At 45.5% G+C, this 20347-nt stretch overlaps 3 protein-coding genes across 8 annotated transcripts; 1 reads left to right on the top strand and 2 right to left on the bottom strand.

Moving 5' to 3' along the window:
- Positions 1–45: 45 nt before the first annotated feature.
- WFDC13 (WAP four-disulfide core domain 13) lies at positions 46–4929 on the bottom strand. 4 transcript variants are annotated; one of them, XM_053574006.1, is made up of 4 exons: positions 4810–4929; positions 3333–3483; positions 1349–1413; positions 46–1248 (listed from the first exon to the last, which is right to left on the bottom strand). In XM_053574006.1, the coding sequence occupies exons 1-3, from the start codon at positions 4886–4888 to the stop codon at positions 1371–1373; spliced, it is 273 nt and encodes a 90-aa protein (XP_053429981.1). In that variant the 5' UTR covers positions 4889–4929; the 3' UTR covers positions 46–1248; positions 1349–1370. The 4 variants fall into 4 exon arrangements, with proteins under 4 accessions (XP_053429981.1, XP_053429982.1, XP_053429980.1 ...); XM_053574007.1 differs by having other exon boundaries at positions 46–967; XM_053574005.1 differs by having other exon boundaries at positions 46–1413.
- LOC128573656 (protein WFDC10B-like) lies at positions 3804–15312 on the top strand. Of its 3 annotated transcripts, XM_053574000.1 has the most exons (4): positions 3804–4015; positions 7522–7614; positions 14220–14379; positions 15028–15312. In XM_053574000.1, the coding sequence occupies exons 1-4, from the start codon at positions 3917–3919 to the stop codon at positions 15156–15158; spliced, it is 483 nt and encodes a 160-aa protein (XP_053429975.1). In that variant the 5' UTR covers positions 3804–3916; the 3' UTR covers positions 15159–15312. The 3 variants fall into 3 exon arrangements, with proteins under 3 accessions (XP_053429975.1, XP_053429976.1, XP_053429977.1); XM_053574001.1 differs by lacking the exon at positions 7522–7614; XM_053574002.1 differs by lacking the exons at positions 3804–4015; positions 7522–7614 and adding an exon at positions 8493–8661.
- Positions 15313–18545: 3233 nt separating this feature from the next.
- WFDC11 (WAP four-disulfide core domain 11) lies at positions 18546–20347 on the bottom strand. Its single transcript, XM_053573764.1, has 3 exons — positions 20218–20347; positions 19096–19238; positions 18546–18575 (listed from the first exon to the last, which is right to left on the bottom strand). Exons 1-3 carry the CDS (start codon positions 20312–20314, stop codon positions 18546–18548), a joined length of 270 nt encoding a protein of 89 aa, XP_053429739.1. The 5' UTR covers positions 20315–20347.

The following is a 20347-nucleotide window of genomic DNA, read 5'->3' as shown; positions in this document are numbered from 1 at the left end:
GTCTGCAGAGGACGGGGTGCTCTGAGGGAACAAACACTCTGGCACGTGGATCTGACAGACATCACAGTTACTGTGCTCCATGGATGGTGCGGTCTCTATCAAGCCTACCAGAAGAAAGGCTTTCCCCCAGAAGATACTTCAATGGTGTAGGACAGTGTTTTTTTGCCTGTCCAGGGTGAAGTCCTGACTGTCTGGGCAAAACACTGGGGTGAGGGTTAGGAAGATCGATTAATCCTGACACTGCAATAAAAATATAGTTGTATCAGCTGCTTTTAATTAGCTTCAAGCAGGCTCTAATGCTAGGGTTCTTACCATGTTCTCAGTGTCTTTCTGATGCACAGGCCCCAGATCGTCTAACAGTGCTGATGCCTCCATTGACAGCTGGTATGTGTCAGGAGCAATCGGTTATATCCAAGGTGCTGCAGGAGGGATCCTGGTGGGCTCTCCAGGGCCTGAGCAAGGCTGGGACTGGCCTCATGCACCTAATGTGCTCCACCAGCATCCACCTGCCGCCACCTATCACACTCCTTTATCTGGGGGTAATAAAAGGACTCTGAACTGAAATACCACCACTTTAATTTGGAAACTCTGGTAATGTCAAAAGGACTGTTACAAAACTCTAAGCTCCTAATTTTTTTTCTTTTCCAAACACTCTGGACAAAAATCCAGCACATGATGAATACTATCTTTTGTTTTGGTGATGAAGTTACAGGGGACTCCATTTTGCTCACCATTCTTGTAACATCAACAAGATGACAAAGACAGTCCCTCCCACTTTTTTTTTTTTTTTCCTCCCACTTTTTTTTAAGAGAGAAAAAAAAACCCTGGAACCCAGAAAGAGTGCCATTGTAAATGAGTGGCTGGAAGCATCTAACTTTTGCAGAGTCTTTGCTGTGACCCTGGTCTTCCTCCCACATGGCCTCGTGTTATCCTTACGATATTCCAGGACATAGGTGTAGTCTTCTTCCTTCACATGAGGGAGTTGATCGTCTCAGAGAGGTACAGTGACCTGATCAAGTCACACAGAGCCGGAAGGGCTTAGCTTGAATCCCCTCCCAGAGCACTGCCAACGTGAAGGCTGGAAGAGCCTATTCCTGGCAAAGCCTCAGATCGGAGTGCTGCGAGTCCCCCTTGGGCCACAGCTCTGCCTCTTCAGGCTGCTCCGTGTTCCTGAACTCAAGCTGGACTGCACCGGCCCCACGGAGTGCAAAGAAAGCCCTTGGAGATTGATGGAGGAGGAGGTGGCATCTGGACGACAAGAAAGTTATTCTGTCTGACCTTGTGGGGATGTTGGACGGGAGGGGGGGGCTGGAGATAGCGCACTGGGAGGCCAAACCCCCACACTTACAAAATGCTCTGGGGAACATGTCTCAGTTGTTACGTGTGGTGATTTCCAAGTGTTTCTGTTTCTTCCTGCAGAAGAAAAATATTTTCAAATACTATCCAGTGAAGTTTTTTTTTTAAAGAGATATAATTTTTACTTTCCATCAATCCCACTGCTAAAACTAGACCCTGAAGCTGAGTTCTCCTGCCCTGTCAAAAAACTCAATGACAACAAAAAGTCATATTGATGTTTCTGCATTTCAACATTGAGCTTTGAAAGAGGCAGAATTTAATTGTCAGGAGCAGTCTCTTGAGCAAGAACTGGCTGTCTAAATCCTGAAATTTACCAAACTGTTATGATATGGCAAGCAGTGTTTTAAAGCTTACGTGGATTGTTTGATTAAATCTCATGATTATCGCTCTAGTTTTTTTTTTTTTTTTGAGACAGAATCTTACTCTGTCACCCTGGGTAGAGGGCTGTGGCATCATAGCTCAACCTCAAACTCCTGGGTTAGAACAATCCTCTTGCCTCAGCCTCCCAAGTAGCTGGGACTACAGGCACCCCCCACAACACCCGGCTAATTTTTCCATTTTTAGTAGAGATGGGGTCTTGATCTTGCTCAGGCTGGTCTCTAACTCCTGAGCTCATCTGATCCACCTGCCTTGGCCTTCCAGAGTGCTAGAATTATAGGTGTGAACCACCACACCTGGCCTTTTGCTGTAGTCTTAAAAATGAGAAAGCTGATACTCAGAGAGAGGTGAATTAACTTGTCCGAGGTCAGTCAGCTAAGAAGTGGTAGAACCAGGATTTGAACCCAGGTATTTGGTTCTGGGCCCATACTTAACCACTCAACCCCTTATCTCAGATGTTGGGTAGTCTCAAATTAGGGAATACAGCAGGGAACAAGACTGCCAGGCTTCCGCCAAGAAGCCCATGGGTTGAGTCTCCTGCTTTTGAGACTTTATTTGGGACTTATAAAGCAGGATAAAAGAGTCCCTGTATTACTCATGAGAAAAAGAAAGTAAAAAAGAGGGGAATTGTTTTACTCAAGGTCATAGAAAGACATAGTTGGAAAAGGCAATGAAAAACCATGTGTCTCATCAGCATCTTTTTTTTTTTTCTTTTTGAGACAGAGTTTCACTTGTCACCTTCGGTAGAGGGCCTTGGCGTCACAGCTCACAGCAACCTCAAACTCTTGGGTTCAAGCAATTCTCTTGCCTCAGCCTTCTGAGTAGCTGGGACTAAGGCACCCACCACAATGCCCAGCTATTTTTTTTTTTTTTTCAGTTTTTGGTCGGGGCTGGGTTTGAACCCACTACCTCCGGTATATGGGGCCGGCGCCTTACTCTTTGAGCCACAGGTGCCACCCCATGCCCGGCTACTTTTAGAGGTGGGGTCTCACTCTTGCTTGGGCTGGTCTCGAACCTGTGAGCTCAGGCAATCCGCCCGCCTCGGCCTCCCGGAGTCATCAGCATCTTCGTACCCCCTCTTTATGGTGGGAGTGCTCTCCATTCAGCAGATGGGGCTCAGTGCTAATGCCTGGGCAGTTAACTAAAGCTTCTCTTGGGCCCCATCTCCAGAGCCCAAGAACACTGGGGGCCAAGGATGGCATCTGGTGAAAGGAGGCAAAAACAGAGCATATTTTGCTTTGGAATTTAGGTTACACTTGCAGCCCCAGATATAGTGTCCCAGGCCCTGGGATAAAGGTGGATTCTGGGACAGGGGAAGGTCTGTTGATGGAGGCATTTGTGGGTCTTTTCAGAGAGGCAGTGTCAGTCAGAGATTCATGGATGTGGTGATGGGGAGACAAAGGCTGTCTAGTTTAGAATTGGAGGAGCGTGCTTATAATTAGGACTGTTACAAAAATTGTCTTGGTAAGGAAAAGAAGAGTATTGTCAACGTGGAGAGAGAGAGAGATATTGATCTACCATAGTGCTGGTCAGAGACTTTTCTCCGGGGCTTCTATCACTACCTCTAGGATCAGGACTGGGCCTGAGAAACCCCTTACTTGTGGCGCTTTGGCATTTGATTCGTTGAACAGATTATCCCGCAGAAGGCAGAACAGCACTGAAGTCCTTTCTGGCAATCTTCCTGCAGGGTACAAAACTGGGTGCAGTTTTCAGGGTCCGATCTGCAGGGTGGAGGTTCCAAGATATACTCTGGAACACAGAATGGGTAAGAGAAGGGCCTGAACACCAGCCTGGAGTACCATCTGGAACTCAGTCTGGGGAGCTGCTGGGAGACCTGCCACTCTCATCTCCCTTGCATGGTCCCAGAGAGGTGGAATCAGGCTTTGTCCTTAGCTGCTGACTTCTTCTGAGTTCTGAGCAGGGAACCAGGGCTTGGATGTTTGACCAAGGACGGAGTTCGGCAGAACCCTGCACCCCACGGGTCATTTACCTTGCAGGCCAGCGCATTCTCTGTGTGCTGACTCACTGTGTTGGATCTGTTTCAGGGATATGAGTGGTATATGTGGTGAGCAAGAAAGAGGTTTGCGCATTCTCTGCACTGACTCACTGTGGGGTCTTGAGCAAGCTGTGCAGCCCCTCACTAACTATGTGGTTTACCCTAGGACCAGCCTAAAGAGGCTGTATGTGGGTGGGAAGAATGTGTGGAAGGCAAGTTTTGGTAAAGGATGAAGACACAGTTAAACCAAAGGTACTGGATCAGAAAGTGAAGACCCAGTTCCAGGTAAGTTCTGGAAATGAATTCTTTCCTGAGAAGGGCGGGGATTTCAGAATGGGACTCTAAGATGCAGCTTCTCCTTCCTTGGTGTCTCGCCAAGGACTGTTATAAAAATCGTCCTTGGTAAGGAGAAGGAGAGAGCTCCAGAATGCCCCCACTCTCTACTATTAGAAAAGAATAAGCATCTTCATGATGACACCCCAAGTATCCTTCCCCCAAGTATTTCAGTTGAAAGCTAAGATGTCTTAAGGCCCCAACCCAAAGTCTCTTCTCTGTTCTTGAGCTCTAGGGACAGGCCTGTTAACCTCTTTCCTCAAGTCCTGCCAGGCTCCAATTTTCTGCCTTGTAACTTGCCCTTTTAGGGGGTAAAAGTCAAAGGTGGGGCATTCTATTTCCCACCTTTTGGTTTATTAATTTGCATCTAGAAGGGAGCCTGTAGATTATGATGATGATTTGAAAGGAAGGAGTGAGGAATGAGGGGGGACTGTAATATCTGCAGCAGTTAATATCCATTGAGCCTTTACCATGGTCTAGTAAGAGTGCTCTGAGTCTACACACAGCATCTGCTTCTCCTCCCAGCTATCCTGATGTCATATGCTTTGTAAGGACAAAATCTGAGGCCCGAATGCTTTGCCCAAGGTGACACAGTAAGCTGCAGAGCAGGAATTCCAGCCAATAAAGCTTGGACTCTTGCACATGACACAATTTTTCTACAAGGTGTGCCAGACTGTTAGCCCTTAAATCACTCCTCACTTCTCCATAGATTTTGCTTCCCTCCTGGGCCCAGACCTAGCACCTACTCAGAAAGCGAGGCTTGGGACTCCCAGGCACCAACTGCAGTACTAGGCTCACCACCAGCAGCAACTGCACAGGCTTCATGGTGCCAGCAGGATGGGCAGCTGAGGCCGAAGCCTGCTGGGTTGGACCAGGCTCTGCTGTGAAAAGAGAGGGACAGAGGACAAAACCACAGTGGAGGCACCCGCCACTGGCCTTTCACTGTGTGTTCCAATCAGGGAGGGCCTGGCCCAAATCCAAGCACCTCCCAGCCCACTGCAGGGCCAGGTAGTGTTTTCATAGCTGCACTCCTTACTCCTCCTAATTTTTTTATTTTTTTTAGTAGAGACAGAGTCTTACTTTACTGCCCTTGGTAGAGTGCTGTGGCATCACACATCTCCCAGAACCTCCAACTACTGGGCTTAGGTGATTCTCTTGCCTCAGTCTCCCGAGCAGCTGGGACTACAGGCACCCCCCACAATGCCTGGCTATTTTTTGTTGTTTTGGCCGGGGCTGGGTTTGAACCCGCCACCCTCGGTATATGGGGCCGGCGCCCTACACACTGAGCCACAGGTGCCGCCCATTCCCCCTAATTTTTTGTTATGTCTTTCATCTACCTAGATCATAATCTTTCTCTGTGGAGATCTTGCATATCTTTGTTTTATTTATTCCCAGAGGCTGGAATTTAAAAAATGAAATTGTGCATATTGTAACTTTTTGGGTAATCCCTTTTGGTTTGTGCTAATGTGGAAAAATAGCTTTTGTATATTGGTCTATATCTAGTTAGTTTGCTAATTTCTCTCATTTTTTTTAATCACAATTTCTTGGTGTATTCTCTTTTTTTTTGAAACAGAGCCTCAAGCTGTCACCCTGGGTAAGTGCTATGGCATCACAGCTCACAGCAACCTCCAACTCCTGGGCTCAAGCAATTCTCTTGCCTCTGCCTCCCAAGTAGCTGGGACTGCAGGTGTCTGCCACAACGCCCGACTATTTTTTGGTTGCAGCTGTCATTGTTGTTTGGCGGGCCAGGCTGGATTCGAACCTTCCAGCTCAGGTGTATGTGGTTGGCGCCTTAGCCGCTTGAGCCATAGGCGCTGAGCCTCTTGGTGTATTCTTATCAATATTGATCATCTGCCCGTCTGTACATCTGCGGGTGTACTTTGCTTCTTCAAACTTTATGCCATTTTGAATGCCTCATTGTGCTGGTCAGGCCCTTGAGTACATTGTATAGAAGTGATGATGGTGCGTCTTCTTGTTTGCTACCCGATTTAAAATGAAAGATTCTTAGGCCAGGTGTGTGGCTCATGCCTGTAATCCTAGAACTCTGGGAGGCCAAGGCAGGTGGCTGGCTTGAGCTCAGGAGGTTGATACCAGCCTGAGCAAGAGGGAGATCTCATCAGGCATTGTGGTGGGTGCCTGTAGTCCTAACTACTCAGGAGGCTGAGGCAAGAGGATGGGGTCAGCCCAGAGTTTGAGGTTGCTGTGAGCTAGGACGCCATGGTACTCTACCAAGGGTGATAAAGTGAGACTCTGTCTCAAAAAATAACATGAAACAAAATAAAATAAAACAAAAACTTCTTAAATGTCTCCTTTCAGGATAGTCTTTGTTTTAGGTTTCTCCTATGCCATGCATCCCTTCTCAGGTTTAGAAAGTTCTCTTTCATTCCTAATATAACAAGATATTTTTCCTTAATTTAGTTCAGATTATATCTATTGCTTTTTTTCTATGTATATCGAGTTGATAACATTATTTTCTCCTTTAATGCTTTACCCTGTTAATGTAGTGAATTACACTTCAGATTTTCTACTATTAAGCCAGTCTTGTTTTTTTATGTTAATCTAAAGTGATCATGGTGCATTGTCATTGTTTTTCTTTTTTTTTTTGAGACAAGAGTCTCACTGTCACCCTCAGTAGAGTTCCGTGGCATCACAGCTCACAGTAACCTCTAACTCTTGGGCTTAAGCAATTCTCTTGCCTCAGCCTCCCAAGTAGCGGGGACTGCAGGTGCCCTCCACAATGCCCAGCTATTTTTTTTTTTGGTTGTAATTGTCGTTGTTGTTTGGTAGGCCTGGGCTGGGTTCGAACCTGCCACCTCTGGGTGTATGTGGCCAGTGCCCTAGCCGCTAGGCTAAAGGCACCAAGCCTGCATTATCATTTTCATATTGTTTGGTTCAGTTTACTCTTTTAAGGTATTTTACATTGATTTGTATAAATCAACTGGGCCTGTGACTTTGCTTTCTCATGTTGTCTTCGTCTAGCTTTGTGCTAAGTTTATACTGACTTAAAAGAATGTGCAAAGCAATGGTCCTTCTTTGTCAAATCTCTGGAAAGTTTTGTGTAAGATAAAGATAAGTAGTTATGGGCAGCACCTGTGGCTCAGTGAGTAGGGCGCCAGCCCCATATACTAGGGGCGGTGAGTTGGAACCTAACCCCTGGCCAAACTGCAACAAAAAAATAGCCAGGCCTTGTGGCAGGTGCCTGTAGTCCCAGCCACTCGGGAGAATGGCCTAAGCCCAGGATTGGAGGTTGCTGTCAGCTGTGATGCCACGGCACCCTACCAAGGGTGACAAGGTGAGACTCTTGTCTCTAAAAAAAAAAATTAATTAAAACAAATAATAAAAAAGATAACTAGTTACTTGGATTCTTAACTCTGTTTTTCTTGAACAAATGTGCTCTTTTGTTGTTTTCATTTACCAGTATACTCTGAAAATGACTCGAGTGATTTTCTCTTTGTCAGAGCTGCTTTCTAGCAAAGAGAAAGCATCCTCTTCAGAACCAGAGCACACTGAAGCAGAGAATGTTACAGGATTGGAAGCATGAATTCCTGGCGGTAATGGACGTATGGCCACTTACATAGTTCCTTGGGTCTGGACTCACGCATTTCAGTTTCTTATAGAGCTGGGTGTCTCACTATGTTACCCAGGTTGGTCTTGAATTCCTGGCCTGAAGCAATTCTCCCACCTTAGCCTCCCAAGTGCTAGGATCATAGGCAAGAACCACTGGGCCCAGCCATCTACTTTATTAATGATGTCTAGTTTTCTTTTGGCTTTGCCAAGATTAATGATAAAATAATTAATGTGTGTTGGACATTCACTTCATTTCCACAATTAGCTGATAGGCGAAGGTTAACTTCTATCCCCCTTTAAGATCTCATATTAGGGGCGGCGCCTGTAGCTCAAGGAGTAGGGCGCTGGTCCCATATGCCGGAGGTGGCGGGGTCAAACCCAGCCCCGGCCAAAAACCACAAAAAAAAAAAAAGATCTCATATTAGCAAAAGTGGGAACAGGAGATCATATGAAGCTAAAAAGTTTCTGTACAGTAAAGGAAACAATCAACAAAAGAAGAGCTAACCCACGAAATGGGAGAACATATTTGCAAACGACCTGACAAGGGACCATAACTAGAAAATATAAGGAGCTCCACCGGCTCAATAGGAAAAAAAATCCGATTTCAAAATGGGCAAAGGATCTGAATGGGCATTTTGCAAAAGATGACAGACAAGGGGCCAACAGTCACACGGAAAAAGGCTCACCACCATTAGTCATCAGAGAAATGTGAATCAAAACTGCAATGAGATGTCCTCTCACCCTGGTTAAAATGCTTTTTGTCAAAAAGACAGGTTATGATGATTGCTGGTGAGGCTATGGAGAAAGAGGAGCCCTGGACACTGTTGGTGGGAATTAACACAGCCACTGGGGAAATAGGACGGAGGGTCCTCAGAAAACTGAAAATAGAACTACCAACTGACCCAGCAATCTCACTCCTGGGTATATATCCAAAGGAGGGAATTCAGTATATTGAAAAGATATCTGCATTACCGTATTTATTGGAATCGACGTGAGTGTCCATCAGTGGATGAATGGATAAAGAAATCGTGGTAGGTTTACATATATTCAGATACAACGGAGTATCATAGAGCCACAAGAAATAACTTAGGGGATACTTTAAAATAACTAAAAGGGTGGAATTGGAATGTTTCTAACACACAAAAAAAGTGATAAATGCCAGAGGTGATGGGTACCCCCCTTACCTGATTTGATTAATTCACATTGTATACCTGTATCAAAACATGACGTGTACCCTATAATGATACACAACTGTTGTGTACCTATAATAACTACAAATGAAAAAGAAAAAGAAAAAAAGGCTTTATTTTAAAGGACCATTCTTCTGAGAAGCCTTCATTTACTCTTACTAGTTGGAGTCAGTAGATCATTTGCTGGGCTTCTATAGTACTTTATCCTCTCCCTCTGTAGCCCTTGTCACATTGCGTTGTACTTACTCAATTTTCTGTTTTGCCTGCCAGATTCTGAATCCCATAGACGCAGGAACAGTGTCTGACTTATGCTACAGCACCTAGCAGTGAGTGTGCTGTCCTGCACACAGGAATCCAAACACAGTAATTCAAGGAAAGTTCTCATTCAAGCCTTCCATTCCTCTTGTGAATCACACAGAAACAGCACATGCCTAAGGCCACAGAAGTTCATTAGAGAGATGAAACGGCAATTCATTAGAGAGATGAAGCAGTTCCTACTAGATTGCATCAATAAAGGTCCCATAAATTCAGACTCGGAGGCAAGTGATAATGGCTAGGCAAGGAACAGGAACTTCCTGAACTGGGTCTTCAGCATAATGGATCAGTGGATTCAACACAGGGGTGTTGCCAAGGAGAAGTGTGGTTCTGCCTAAAATGTGTGTTATTAGCTAGGATAGACTAAACTGCTTAAACAGAAAGCCTCCATCATATGATCCTAAAATGTGATGAAGTTTTTACTTCTTGTTCACATAATAATTCAGAGTGGGTATTGTATAACAATGGGCGACCCTTCTTCCATATGATGAGTCGAGGACCCAGGCTCCTTCTATTTGGTGGTGTCACCATGCTCTAGAGCAACGGCTCTCAACCTGTGGGTCCCGACCCCTTTGGGGGGTCGAACGACCCTTTCACAGGGGTTGCCTAAATACATCCTGCATATCAGATATTTACATTACGATTCATAACAGTAGCAAAATTACAGTTATGAAGTAGCAGCGAAACTAATTTTATGGTTGGGGGTTACCACAACATGAGGCACTGTATTAAAGGGTGGTGGCATTAGGAAGGTTGGGAACCACTGCTCTAGAGCCTTCTGGTCATTAAGACTGAGCCGGTGGAGAGGAAAGAGAGTGTGAAGTAGACTTGCTATTTTCTTAAGGGCTTGAGCCAGAATGACAATTAACTTTTGCCTTCAATCTATTAGTCCAAATATTTACATTGCTACACTAGCTTCAGAGGGAATTGGACAGGAAAATGGAGCTCTTGGTTGAGCTTCTGTTTCCCATTCATAGCCCTTCTTCAATAGGGTCACGTGTTGTTATCTTTTACAAGTGACTAAAAGACCAGATTTGGGAAAGGTACAGAAACACTCTATAAACTATAGGTATGAGTATCAGAGATTTTGAACATAAATGACACCTGAAGGAGACATTATTAGGAGTTCAGGATATCAGATGAGGCTCAACTCTTGACCACCATCTTCTTTCCAGCTTCTCTGCTTATTGAGAGTCCAGCACTCTTGTGTCCCCCCTCTTTCTCCTGTGAGGGTAGATTAACGTCTTCACTTCTGAGTGTTCATTTCTTCTGTAATGTTCCAGGTCTACTTCTGTCCTCAGCCCTTGGCTGATCGTCCCTTCCCGTTTATCTGAGCTCTGAGACATTGATCATGCACTCCTCTTAGCCCTTTCTTCCCATGCCCTTCTCTAGTGTATAAATTATATCTAACACACACATTTATATCTATCTTAACATTTTAAAAATTCCACAAAGAGGCCATGATCTTTCTTGTAAGGCTGTAAATGTGTCTTTTCTTTTTTTTTTTTTTTTTTGAGACACAGTCTCACTATGTCACCCTAGGTAGAGCACCATGGTGTCACAGCTCACAGCAACCTCAAACTCTTAGGCTTAAGCGATTCTCTTGCTTCAGTCTCCCAAGTTGTTAGGACTACAGGCACCCGCCACAATGCCCAGCTATTTTTTGGTTGCAGCCGTCATTGTTGTTTAACAGACCCGGGCTGTGCTCGAACCCACCAGCCTCAGTATATGTGGCCGGCACCCTACTCACTGAGCTACGGGCACAGAGCCTAAATTTACGTTTCAACGTCTGCATTCATAGTCTCCTTTCCTGAAGTCTCCGTGAGTCCTAGTGACTTATTCTACCGCTATTGCATTTATAAATGGATTTATTCTTTAAAGGAAGAGTGAACAATGATGGAAACTCAGGAATCACTGAGGGAGACTATTTAGATAGGCAGCCTCTACACTTACCTCTTTTATTCTAGTGAGGATCCTATGTCTTCGGGTAACATTGTTCACATGGGCATAGAATACAGCATGTAGAGGTCTTAGCAGCGTCAGGGGGATGGACGGTGAAGATAGCAGGAGGCAGGTAAGAAAGGAAGGGTCACACAGTGAGTAGGTTGGAGAGCCTGTTGACCGGAAGAAATAATCTCAACGGAAGGATGAGTTAGAGTAGTTGATGCTCAATAATTGACGCTCAACCTTATAAAATGGGAGAAGAACTCACTTCCTCACCCTATAAACCTGAAACAAGGTTTTCTGTCCTTTCAGAGAGTAGAGCTAGTTGCCCCCCATGTTTGAACTGGCTGTTTTGGGTTCTGATTTCTACTCCCCGAACTGCACCTAATTCATACAGAGCCTGGGGATTCACTGGGATAAGCAGAGAAGTCTCCTGACCCCTCTGGCTGGGTCTTAAGGACTTGCTGTAATACACCAGAAGATAAAAGAGCTGTCCTGAAGGCTGGGGCTTATGCGTGGGAGACAAGGTTGAGGAGAAGACACATGTATTACACTGAGCCCCTTCACACCAGTGACGTGAAGGTGGGAGCATGTCATCTGTCTCGTTCTCACGGTTGAGGCATACACACACACACACACACACACAAAATATATATATATGGGCAAACTGAGTCTGTAGAGATGACAAGACTTTCCCAGTGTTACCAAACTGGTGAACATTGGAGTCAGGATTTAATTCCATGTCTGTCTGAGGACTAAACCTGTGAACACTTTTCTGCTATTCAAATGAGACAATAGGGGCTAATTCCTTCCCAGTAGATCCTCATTTGCATTATGGTGTCTTACAGGATTTGAGGAAATAGACACTCATCTTCTGTTCAATCAAATAGTTCATTTGCCAGCCTGAGTCAGAGTGAGACCCAGCCTCTAAAAAAAAAATAACTGGGCGCTGTGGCAGGTGCCTATAGGCCCAGCTACTTGGGAGGCTGAGGCAAGAAGATTGCTCTAGCCCAGGAGTTTGAGGTTTCTGTGGGCTATGACGCCATGGCACTTTACCAAGGGTGACAAAGTGGGACTCTATCTCAAACAAACAAAAAAACGCACACACAAACACAAAACCAAGTAGTTTATTTGGTTCAAAAAATTAATTGATTCTAGAACCACGTGTGATGGCTCATGCCTGTAATCCTAACACTGGGAGGCTGAGGCAGGGGGATTGCTTGACCTCAGGAGTTCGAGACCAGCCTGAGCCAGAGTGACTTCCCATTTCTAAAACTAGCTGGGCGTTGTGGTGGATGCCTGTAGTGCTAGCTATTTGGGAGACTGAGACAAGAGGATTGCCCAAGAGTTTGAGGTTGCTGTGAGCTATGATGCCACGGCATTCTACTGAGGGTGACAAAGTGACTCTATCTCAAAAAAAAAAAAATTAATTGGTTTTCTCTGAGTTTCTTTTTTTTCCCTCTCTCCATATACAATGTATACAGGATTATTCTTTGATCCACTAATTCAACTTCTGCTACTGAAGCCCAGAAGGATTATGAGCAAAAATATTCAAAATAGCGTTTTTTTTTTAAAGTAACACTAGTCTTATTTCATTTTCTTTTCTTTGTTTCCTTTGTTTTCTTTTTGAGACAGAGTCTCACTTTGTCACCCTTGGTAGAGTGCTGTGGTAGCTCAAACTCTTGGGCTCAGGCGATCCTCTTGCCTCAGCCTTCCAAGTAGCTGGGATTACAGGCACCTGTAACAATGCCTGGCTCTTTTTAGAGATGGGGTCTTGCTTTTGCTCAGGCTGATCTCAAGCTCCTGAGCTCAAGCAGTCCACCTGCCTCAGCCTCCCAGAGTGCTGAGGTTATAGGCGTGAGCCAGTTCACCTGGCCAAAAATAGCATTGTTTATCAACAGGGGTCCTCAAACTTTTTAAACAGGGGGCCAGTTCACTGTCCCTCAGACCGTTGGAGGGCTGGACTATAGTTTAAAAAAAAGAACTATGAACAAATTCCTATGCACACTGCACATACCTTATTTTGAAGTAAAAAAACAAAACGGGAACAAATACAATTACACCGCCTCCTGCAGCCTGAAGGGCTGCAGTTTGAGGACCCCTGGTTAGGATATCAATAATTGGTTCATCCCAAACAGTTAACAAGAGGTCACGGGGGAGCTGCATAATTATGATAAATAACGTGGTTTCTTTTTGAGAAATAATGACAATATATGTATTTACATGATGAAATAAGAGCACCAGAGGATACATAATGAAAGACGGATGATTCAAAATGTAAGAAAACAAAGGATTGTTTATATTACATATACGGAGAAACTAAAAGATAATATAATGAAACAGGTTCATTCTAAGCACTTCTTTTTTCAAAAACTCATATTTTTTCTTTTCTCTTTTCTATAAAACATTGTAGAAACCAGAAATAAGCGATATCTTTCAGAGAAGAAAAAGGCTGTCAGCAAGAAGAGAGGGCTAGTTACGTGAAAGGAAGTGTCATTCTTTTTTTTTTATCATTAAATCATAGCTGTGTACATTAATGCGATCGTGGGGCACCATACACTGGTTTTATACACAGTTTGACACATTTTCATCACACTGGTTGACAAAGCCTTCCTGGCATTTTCTTAGTTATTGTGTTAAGACATTTATATTCTACATTTACTAAGTTTCACATGTACCCTTGTAAGATGCACTGCAGGTGTAATCCCACCAATCACCCTCCCTCTGCCCATCCTCCCTCCTCCCTCCCTTCCCTCTCCCCTTTCCCCATATTCTTAGGCTGTAACTGGGTTATAGCTTTCATACAAAAGCCATAAATTAGTTTCATAGTAGGGCTGAGTACATTGGGTACTTTTTCTTTCATTCTTGAGATACTTTACTAAGAAGAATATGTTCCAGCTCCATCCATGTAAACATGAAAGAGGTAAAGTCTCCATCTTTCTTTAAGGCTGCATAATATTCCATGGTGTACATATACCACAGTTTATTCTTGCAGAAGCCTTAACCCACCTAAGGGAGGACAGGTAGGGGACAGGTCAAGGGGAGGAAGCAAGGACTGTCTTGCACTGCCCCGGCTTGGCCAGTGGAGGCAGTGAGGAGCTGAGGATCATGCTCTTTCCTTCCTGCTCTTTCCATCACAGCTCTGCAGGGAAGTCTGTGGTGTCCTGGCCAGAGTTAGGGCTCATGCTCTGGTCACCGTCATGTCACCCCAGGCTCTGCTGCCCATCCTGTTTCTCTGTGTGCTGCTGCTGCAGGCCCAGGGAGGACATCGTACCCGGAAGAGGATGCAGACTGTGCCTGGTATGTGACAGGCTTGCAGGGTGGGGATGAAGGGCTGGGGAAGAGGACCTAGGAAGGGGCAAAGGAGAGGCTTGTGCCCACTTTGAGCAAGACCCGGGAGTTGGTACCTGTCTGCACATCCAGCGCTGCCCACTGCACTGTGAAGACTCGAGGATGTCTCGGGACCTCACGCCCCTTTACCCAGCTCTGGGAATAGTAATGGGAGTGAAGGGGACACCTACATCTTTTGTTGGCCACTTGAAACATCCAGAGACCCAGGGTACACACCCTAGTGAAAGGTGCATCAGGGCTGAGAACGTGATGGGAAAACAAGACAATTGTTCTTTAATGGATGCTCATTTGTGAGGAGTGACGCCCAGAGATGGGTATGGGGTGTGTGGAGGTGTAGAAATGGCACACAGAGCAGGCAAAATTTGGGGCGTAGAGGAAAAGTTAAAGTTATCAGGAGAAGGACCAGGAGCGTGGTGTTGATAAGGAGAGGGCATGGGGAAACAGGATTTAAGATACTAGGATTTGGAGATGGACAGGAGGTGGTGCTCTGAAAAGTCCAGAGTGTCATGAGGGGGGCTTTTGCCCTGGGATCTGGGAGGAGCTCTAAGCTGGAGAAGGGTGGATGGTCCCATTAACTCTTCTTCTGTACCTTTTCAGGAACGAGGATCTGCGACCAGTGGCCCAGTATAGATCAATGCAACCACCACTGTTCATATTTCCAAAAGTGTCAAGCAAATAACACATGCTGCTCCACTTTCTGTGGGAACATTTGCATGAGCGTTCTGTGAATGGAGGAGCAGCTGGGCGGTGCCTCCTGCCCCACACCCCTCCGTTAGAGACTGTGCCCACGTCTCAAGCAGGAGGACCTCAAATCACAGGCACAAAGACATCCACAGGAACGCCGCCTCCCCACAGTTTGAATTCCTTGTCCCTGTCAAATAAACCAGAACAAATGCCCAGGGGCTCTGGCTCCTTTATTGCCACTGCTTGTGATCACGCAGAACCCAGTGCAGCCCCCACAGATGCCCCATCCTTCTCGGGCGCTGGCCCCTGATCTCTCTCCCTGGTTTTGCTTCTCTCCTCTGTCTCTCTTTGGCCCACACAGCCCTGCAGCCTCCAGAGGCCCAGCCCCCTTGTTCCTCCACTCTCTGAACCAGGGGCCCCAGGGAGAAACTGGCCAAGCGCAGCATTTCCCAGTGCTAAGGAGAGCACTGCTCACCCTGGAGCCAGGAGGACTTGTTCCGCAGGAGTGAGGTGGAGGTTGGAACCTGGGGTGCAGAGTGGGTCGCCCCCAAGGGAGACACTGCTGTCCTCTCCTTAGGCTTGGTGCACCCTCATGCCGTGACCCCCAATCTCTTTGTGAGGTTCACATTACTAAGTCTCTACACTGAGGAGAATGAGCCCCAGGGAAGTCAGGTGACATGCCCCAGGCCACAAGAAAGTGAGAGGATCTGATGTGGCTAGAAGAGGGTGTTTCCTTTCAACTTTGTTTTTTCTCACTTCTCTCCATTTACCTGAGACCAGAGGTATTGACCCCCCAACCTCCTCCTGTCCACTACCCAGTAAGATGACCACTCCTGAGATGGGACCTGAATTGATGCCAGCACCTTCCATGAACTGAATGATCCCTCCCTTTCCCCCAAACACTCTTCTTTATGGACTCATTCTCTTTCATTTAGATCTAGGGAATGACAAGGGATGGGGAAATAGGGGTTTATGCTGGTGTTGCTAGGGATGAGTTGGCAGAGGGTGGCTTTGGGTCTTGTTCCCAGTCCTGTTGTGAATTGGTAGAAATTAATTACCAGGGTACAGACTCCTCCTCTGTGAAATCACAACTCCTCTGAAATGATCCTGGGATAAATCCAGGTTGGGTCACATGTGGCCAATTGGGACAGGGAGTCAAATGGGAAGAGGGTTCAGGCAGGCAGGCCATGCCCAGAGGCAAGCGAGTGGTGTTATGCTGTGGTCTAGTGCTTCTTGCTGGACCATTTAGGGAAGGAGACATCAGAGGAGGAAAGGTCCTTCATCAGACCAGAGCCTCTACCTTAGAAGCTCTGGGTATCTCAGGGTCATCTCCACCTCTTCCAAGAGCTGCCCTTGGACAAGGGGGCTTTAGAAAAGAGAGGTCATGATCAACCACCAACACAGACTTCATCAGAGGTAGGTGGGTGGTAAGGGCATGGTCTCAGAGAAATCTAATTTGGTACTTCCTCAGATGGCCTCATTTGCCAAGCATCTTCCCAGGCTATGCCTAAGAACTCCTAGTAGCTGTTATTAAGAGAGAGGAAATTTCCCTGCCAGGGGCCACATTGAAAATAACCTCCCATGTCCGTGTCCAGTACTCTCTACCACATGGACACACCATGGCGGGCCAGGTGGACCTCATCCTTCTAAATGGCACAAGTGCCATGGACCATGAATTTTACTGGAAACAGTTGCTCTGCTCTTTCCTAATAACTACTACGCTGACCCCTGTTCCAGAGAGCTCTCTGGACACCCCCACCCTTCCCCAGGAAACTCAGAGGCTGGACCCAGAATACTGTGGCTGGAACAAGTGCCCATTTGGTTATGACTCTGTGCTCTGCTTTCTATGGAAACTGACATCTGTGTGGCCTCCATATTATGTAGAGCAGGGAAGGGGGACCCTTAGGAGATCTTGAATCTTCTGTTAGAGCATGAAGCAAATGCAAATTCTCCCAAGATCTCCCAAATCTCAAGTCCTAGCTTGCAGAGAATCAGGGCAGGTCTCATCTGTTTAGGACCGAATGCATAGCCTAATGGTTGTCTCTGCTTTCGGAGATTTCTTCTCTTCCTATGGTGCAGACCTGCTCTTTGGTGGGAATATAGATGGGAAGGCTTTAGTTGGGACCAGTGTTTTTCAACCTTTTTTTTTTTTTTTATCTCACAGCACACTTGAACCACTAGTTCAACTTCCACGAGCACTTCAATTATGTTGATCAAGAAAAAGAGTTTTAAATAAGAATTTGCCTGAGAATGCATTTTGGGAGAATTTTAAAAATAATAAAAAAAAGAAAAATATATCATACTTGCTGTGCTTCAAACTGCTTTAAAAAAGAATTTAATTAATGATCTTTAAAAATTTTGATGGCACACCAGTTGAAAGTCCCTGGTTGAGACACACTTCCCTCCTTGTATGCCTGTCTCATTTCCATACTTTGGGCACATCTGACGCTCACAGGTGGATCCATACTGATACTTGCACCAGCAACATGCGTCCCATCCCAACCTCTATTCATCACAACAAACCTGGGATGCCTAGTTCGTGAACTACAGGAAGTTATCTGAAATGCAAGGGTTGGGTTTAGATGCTGAGTGTAATATCTACCACTCAAAGTCTATCAGCCTAAATATAATTAAAGTAAGCCTGAGTCCATCAAGGCCAGCCTGGTGCCAGGGAAAGTCCAGAGCTCAGGCCCTTGATGCTGGCCCAGCCCTGGGATGGGTCTAGATCCTGATTCTGTGGGGGCCTTGGGGCTGGCCTGGCATGAGCCTGAAACCGGGGATGCTGGCACCCAGGGATATTGGGGCTTGTCTGGTACAGGGGCCTGTTTAGAACCTGGGGTCTCTGGAGTTGTCTCAACGCTGGAGCAGACTGAAGGCAGGCCTGGCACCCGGATCTGGGGACATCAGCTTATTTGTACTTTCTTTTTTCTGTCTATTAGAAACCCGATTCCAATCATCTACCAGTTATTCACTTATTTGTTTAATCTCATATAATATATATGAAAACTAATTTTAGAATGGTTTGCCCATACCTCTGTGAGAAACAAATCTACTAGGAAACAGCTGTCTGCACAACTGAATGAAAGGGCTGCTTTCCAATTCCCCACATTAATAAGACAAGTGAGAAAAACTTTCTGTTCTGTGAAGCCCATGAGATCTGTCTATCAGGTTTAAGGTTACCACGCAGGACAGCAAAAGTCAGAAGCTTGTGTCCATTGCAGAATGAGAACAATATTGGGGGTTGTCATAAAGGTAATCAAGGCAAGTGGGATAGAGAGGGGCAAAAAAAGGAAAAGCTAAGACCTCTTGGTCAGTGAGTTTATTTGGCAAAGGTTTGCTCCTTTGGGCTTTTCTAAAAGTAGCTACACAGGACGTTTCCAAGGCCTTTTAAATGTCTTCCAGCCTGCACAGGTGTTGGGGCCAGTGGGGAGTTAGGGTGTAAGCTGTCTTTCTAAGGTTATCTGTAAGAGAAAAAAGGTTAGATGTTGAGAGGCTAGGAAAAATGCTCTGAAAAACAAGCATTCATCCCGAAGCTTAATAATACTCATATGCACCAGACAATGGGAGTAAAATATTTTAATGTAACAACAGGAGTTGCCCACTTCCAAGTAGGCAGGTTGTTGGTCCATTGAACAGAGAAAGGTAGAGGCTTTGGACTTGGCTGACCCAAATAGCCCATGGAAAGGTCTGATTAGGGAAGCAGTGGTCAAAAATCTGGACTTAGGAAACTAGCAAACCATTGAGTAAGATAAAGAGGATGGCAAAGATATTGGTTATATCATGACAGAAGAAATGGGGTCCAATTTGGTGTCTTGGCTTATTTGCCAGTGGATTGTTATCCAGCCATGGGGGACATTGTCTTTAGCTATTTTCATGCCTAGGATTTGAAGTACCTCAGTCTTCTGTTTGGGACAAACAACCTCTGAGAAGAGAATGAGGATCAGTGAAGATACACGTCTAAGCAGATGCCACCAAACTCACTTCATTTTCCCAGCAAATGTTTCCACAGTAGGTCCAACAGCACGTGTGATTTTGTTCTTTGCACTTAAAGGTTCTAGAACACTTCTTGGTACATTCCTCCACCTTTGGCTGTCCCCAGCACTCTTCAATTAGTAGTTCACCCCCTGAAATTGAGATGATATGGGAGGAAGGAGGACACACATGGGAAGAGAAGCTCTTCCTAAGTTTAATGAAGAATTCAAGCCTTTAGGCCCCACAAAGGTATCTATTTGCCTTATAAGAAAATTCCCTTTCTGGGCCTCCTTCATGACATTGATCCTATTGCACCTTGACTGTTGTCATTGCCTTCTTGGCTCCCACAGGTTTTAGTAGTGTCGAAGGTCTCTGGGCCCTTTCTAAACATTCCAAAGTTAAGACTCAGTCTACTGCCGGCGTTCATGTGCCCTCCTACAAAATCTACACTTGTATAACAGGAGCTCTTAGAGCCCGAGATAGCCTCCAGCCTCATTACAAAGCCTATTTCATAGTGTGGGAAGCTAGGCCAGGGAAAGTAAGGAGCAGATCCTCTACCCTTTCTCCCCCTATCTGCTGACCCTGTCTTTAATAACTCATCCTCTCTCCAAATTCTTAACTCTCTCACTTAGCTCTCTTAGCCCATCCATTGATTCTATTTTCTGACCACATGACCTCCATCTTTGCCCTACCAAGAACCCATTTCATGCCTCTTTTCTATCATCTCACATTCTGAAAGATCCTGCCACTAAAACTAAGCATCTACATGTATTAAGAAATACCCATTTGGTGTTCATCAAAGAAAGCACAGCTAGAGAACAGAATTTCTGGAAGGATGGAAAAGTAGGATAGCTCCATATTGACATCCCACCTTCACAGTTTATAAAATATATATGAATGTTGGCAGATACTTATTGCTATTTTCAGGGTAGAAGACGAAGAAGCATGAAAGAACCTCAGCATGAGAATTTCTTGGATCTCTGTGCATACAAAGTTGGCTGACTCTCCAGTGGGTGATCCTGCCTGGGAAGGTGAGTCTGAGTCATCTCTGGGATACATGATACGGCCTTCCATGTCCAGGAAAAAACACAGCCCCTCTCCCTTGGGCCCTACTCCAACATCACCACCTACATTTATAGTGTCTCTTCACGCCTCCCAGCACGAACAGTGGCACCACACAGAAGAATGTCATGAGCAGAGGTATCCATAGCTTCATGATGTTGACCATCTCTCAGAGTATCTGTTGTCAGGGAGATTTTTT

Source organism: Nycticebus coucang, chromosome 21 (genome assembly GCF_027406575.1).
Source record: "Nycticebus coucang isolate mNycCou1 chromosome 21, mNycCou1.pri, whole genome shotgun sequence".
NCBI lineage: Eukaryota > Metazoa > Chordata > Mammalia > Primates > Lorisidae > Nycticebus > Nycticebus coucang.
The sequence above is the reverse complement of the archived record's forward strand: the minus strand, read 5'-3'. Positions and strand labels throughout refer to the sequence as shown.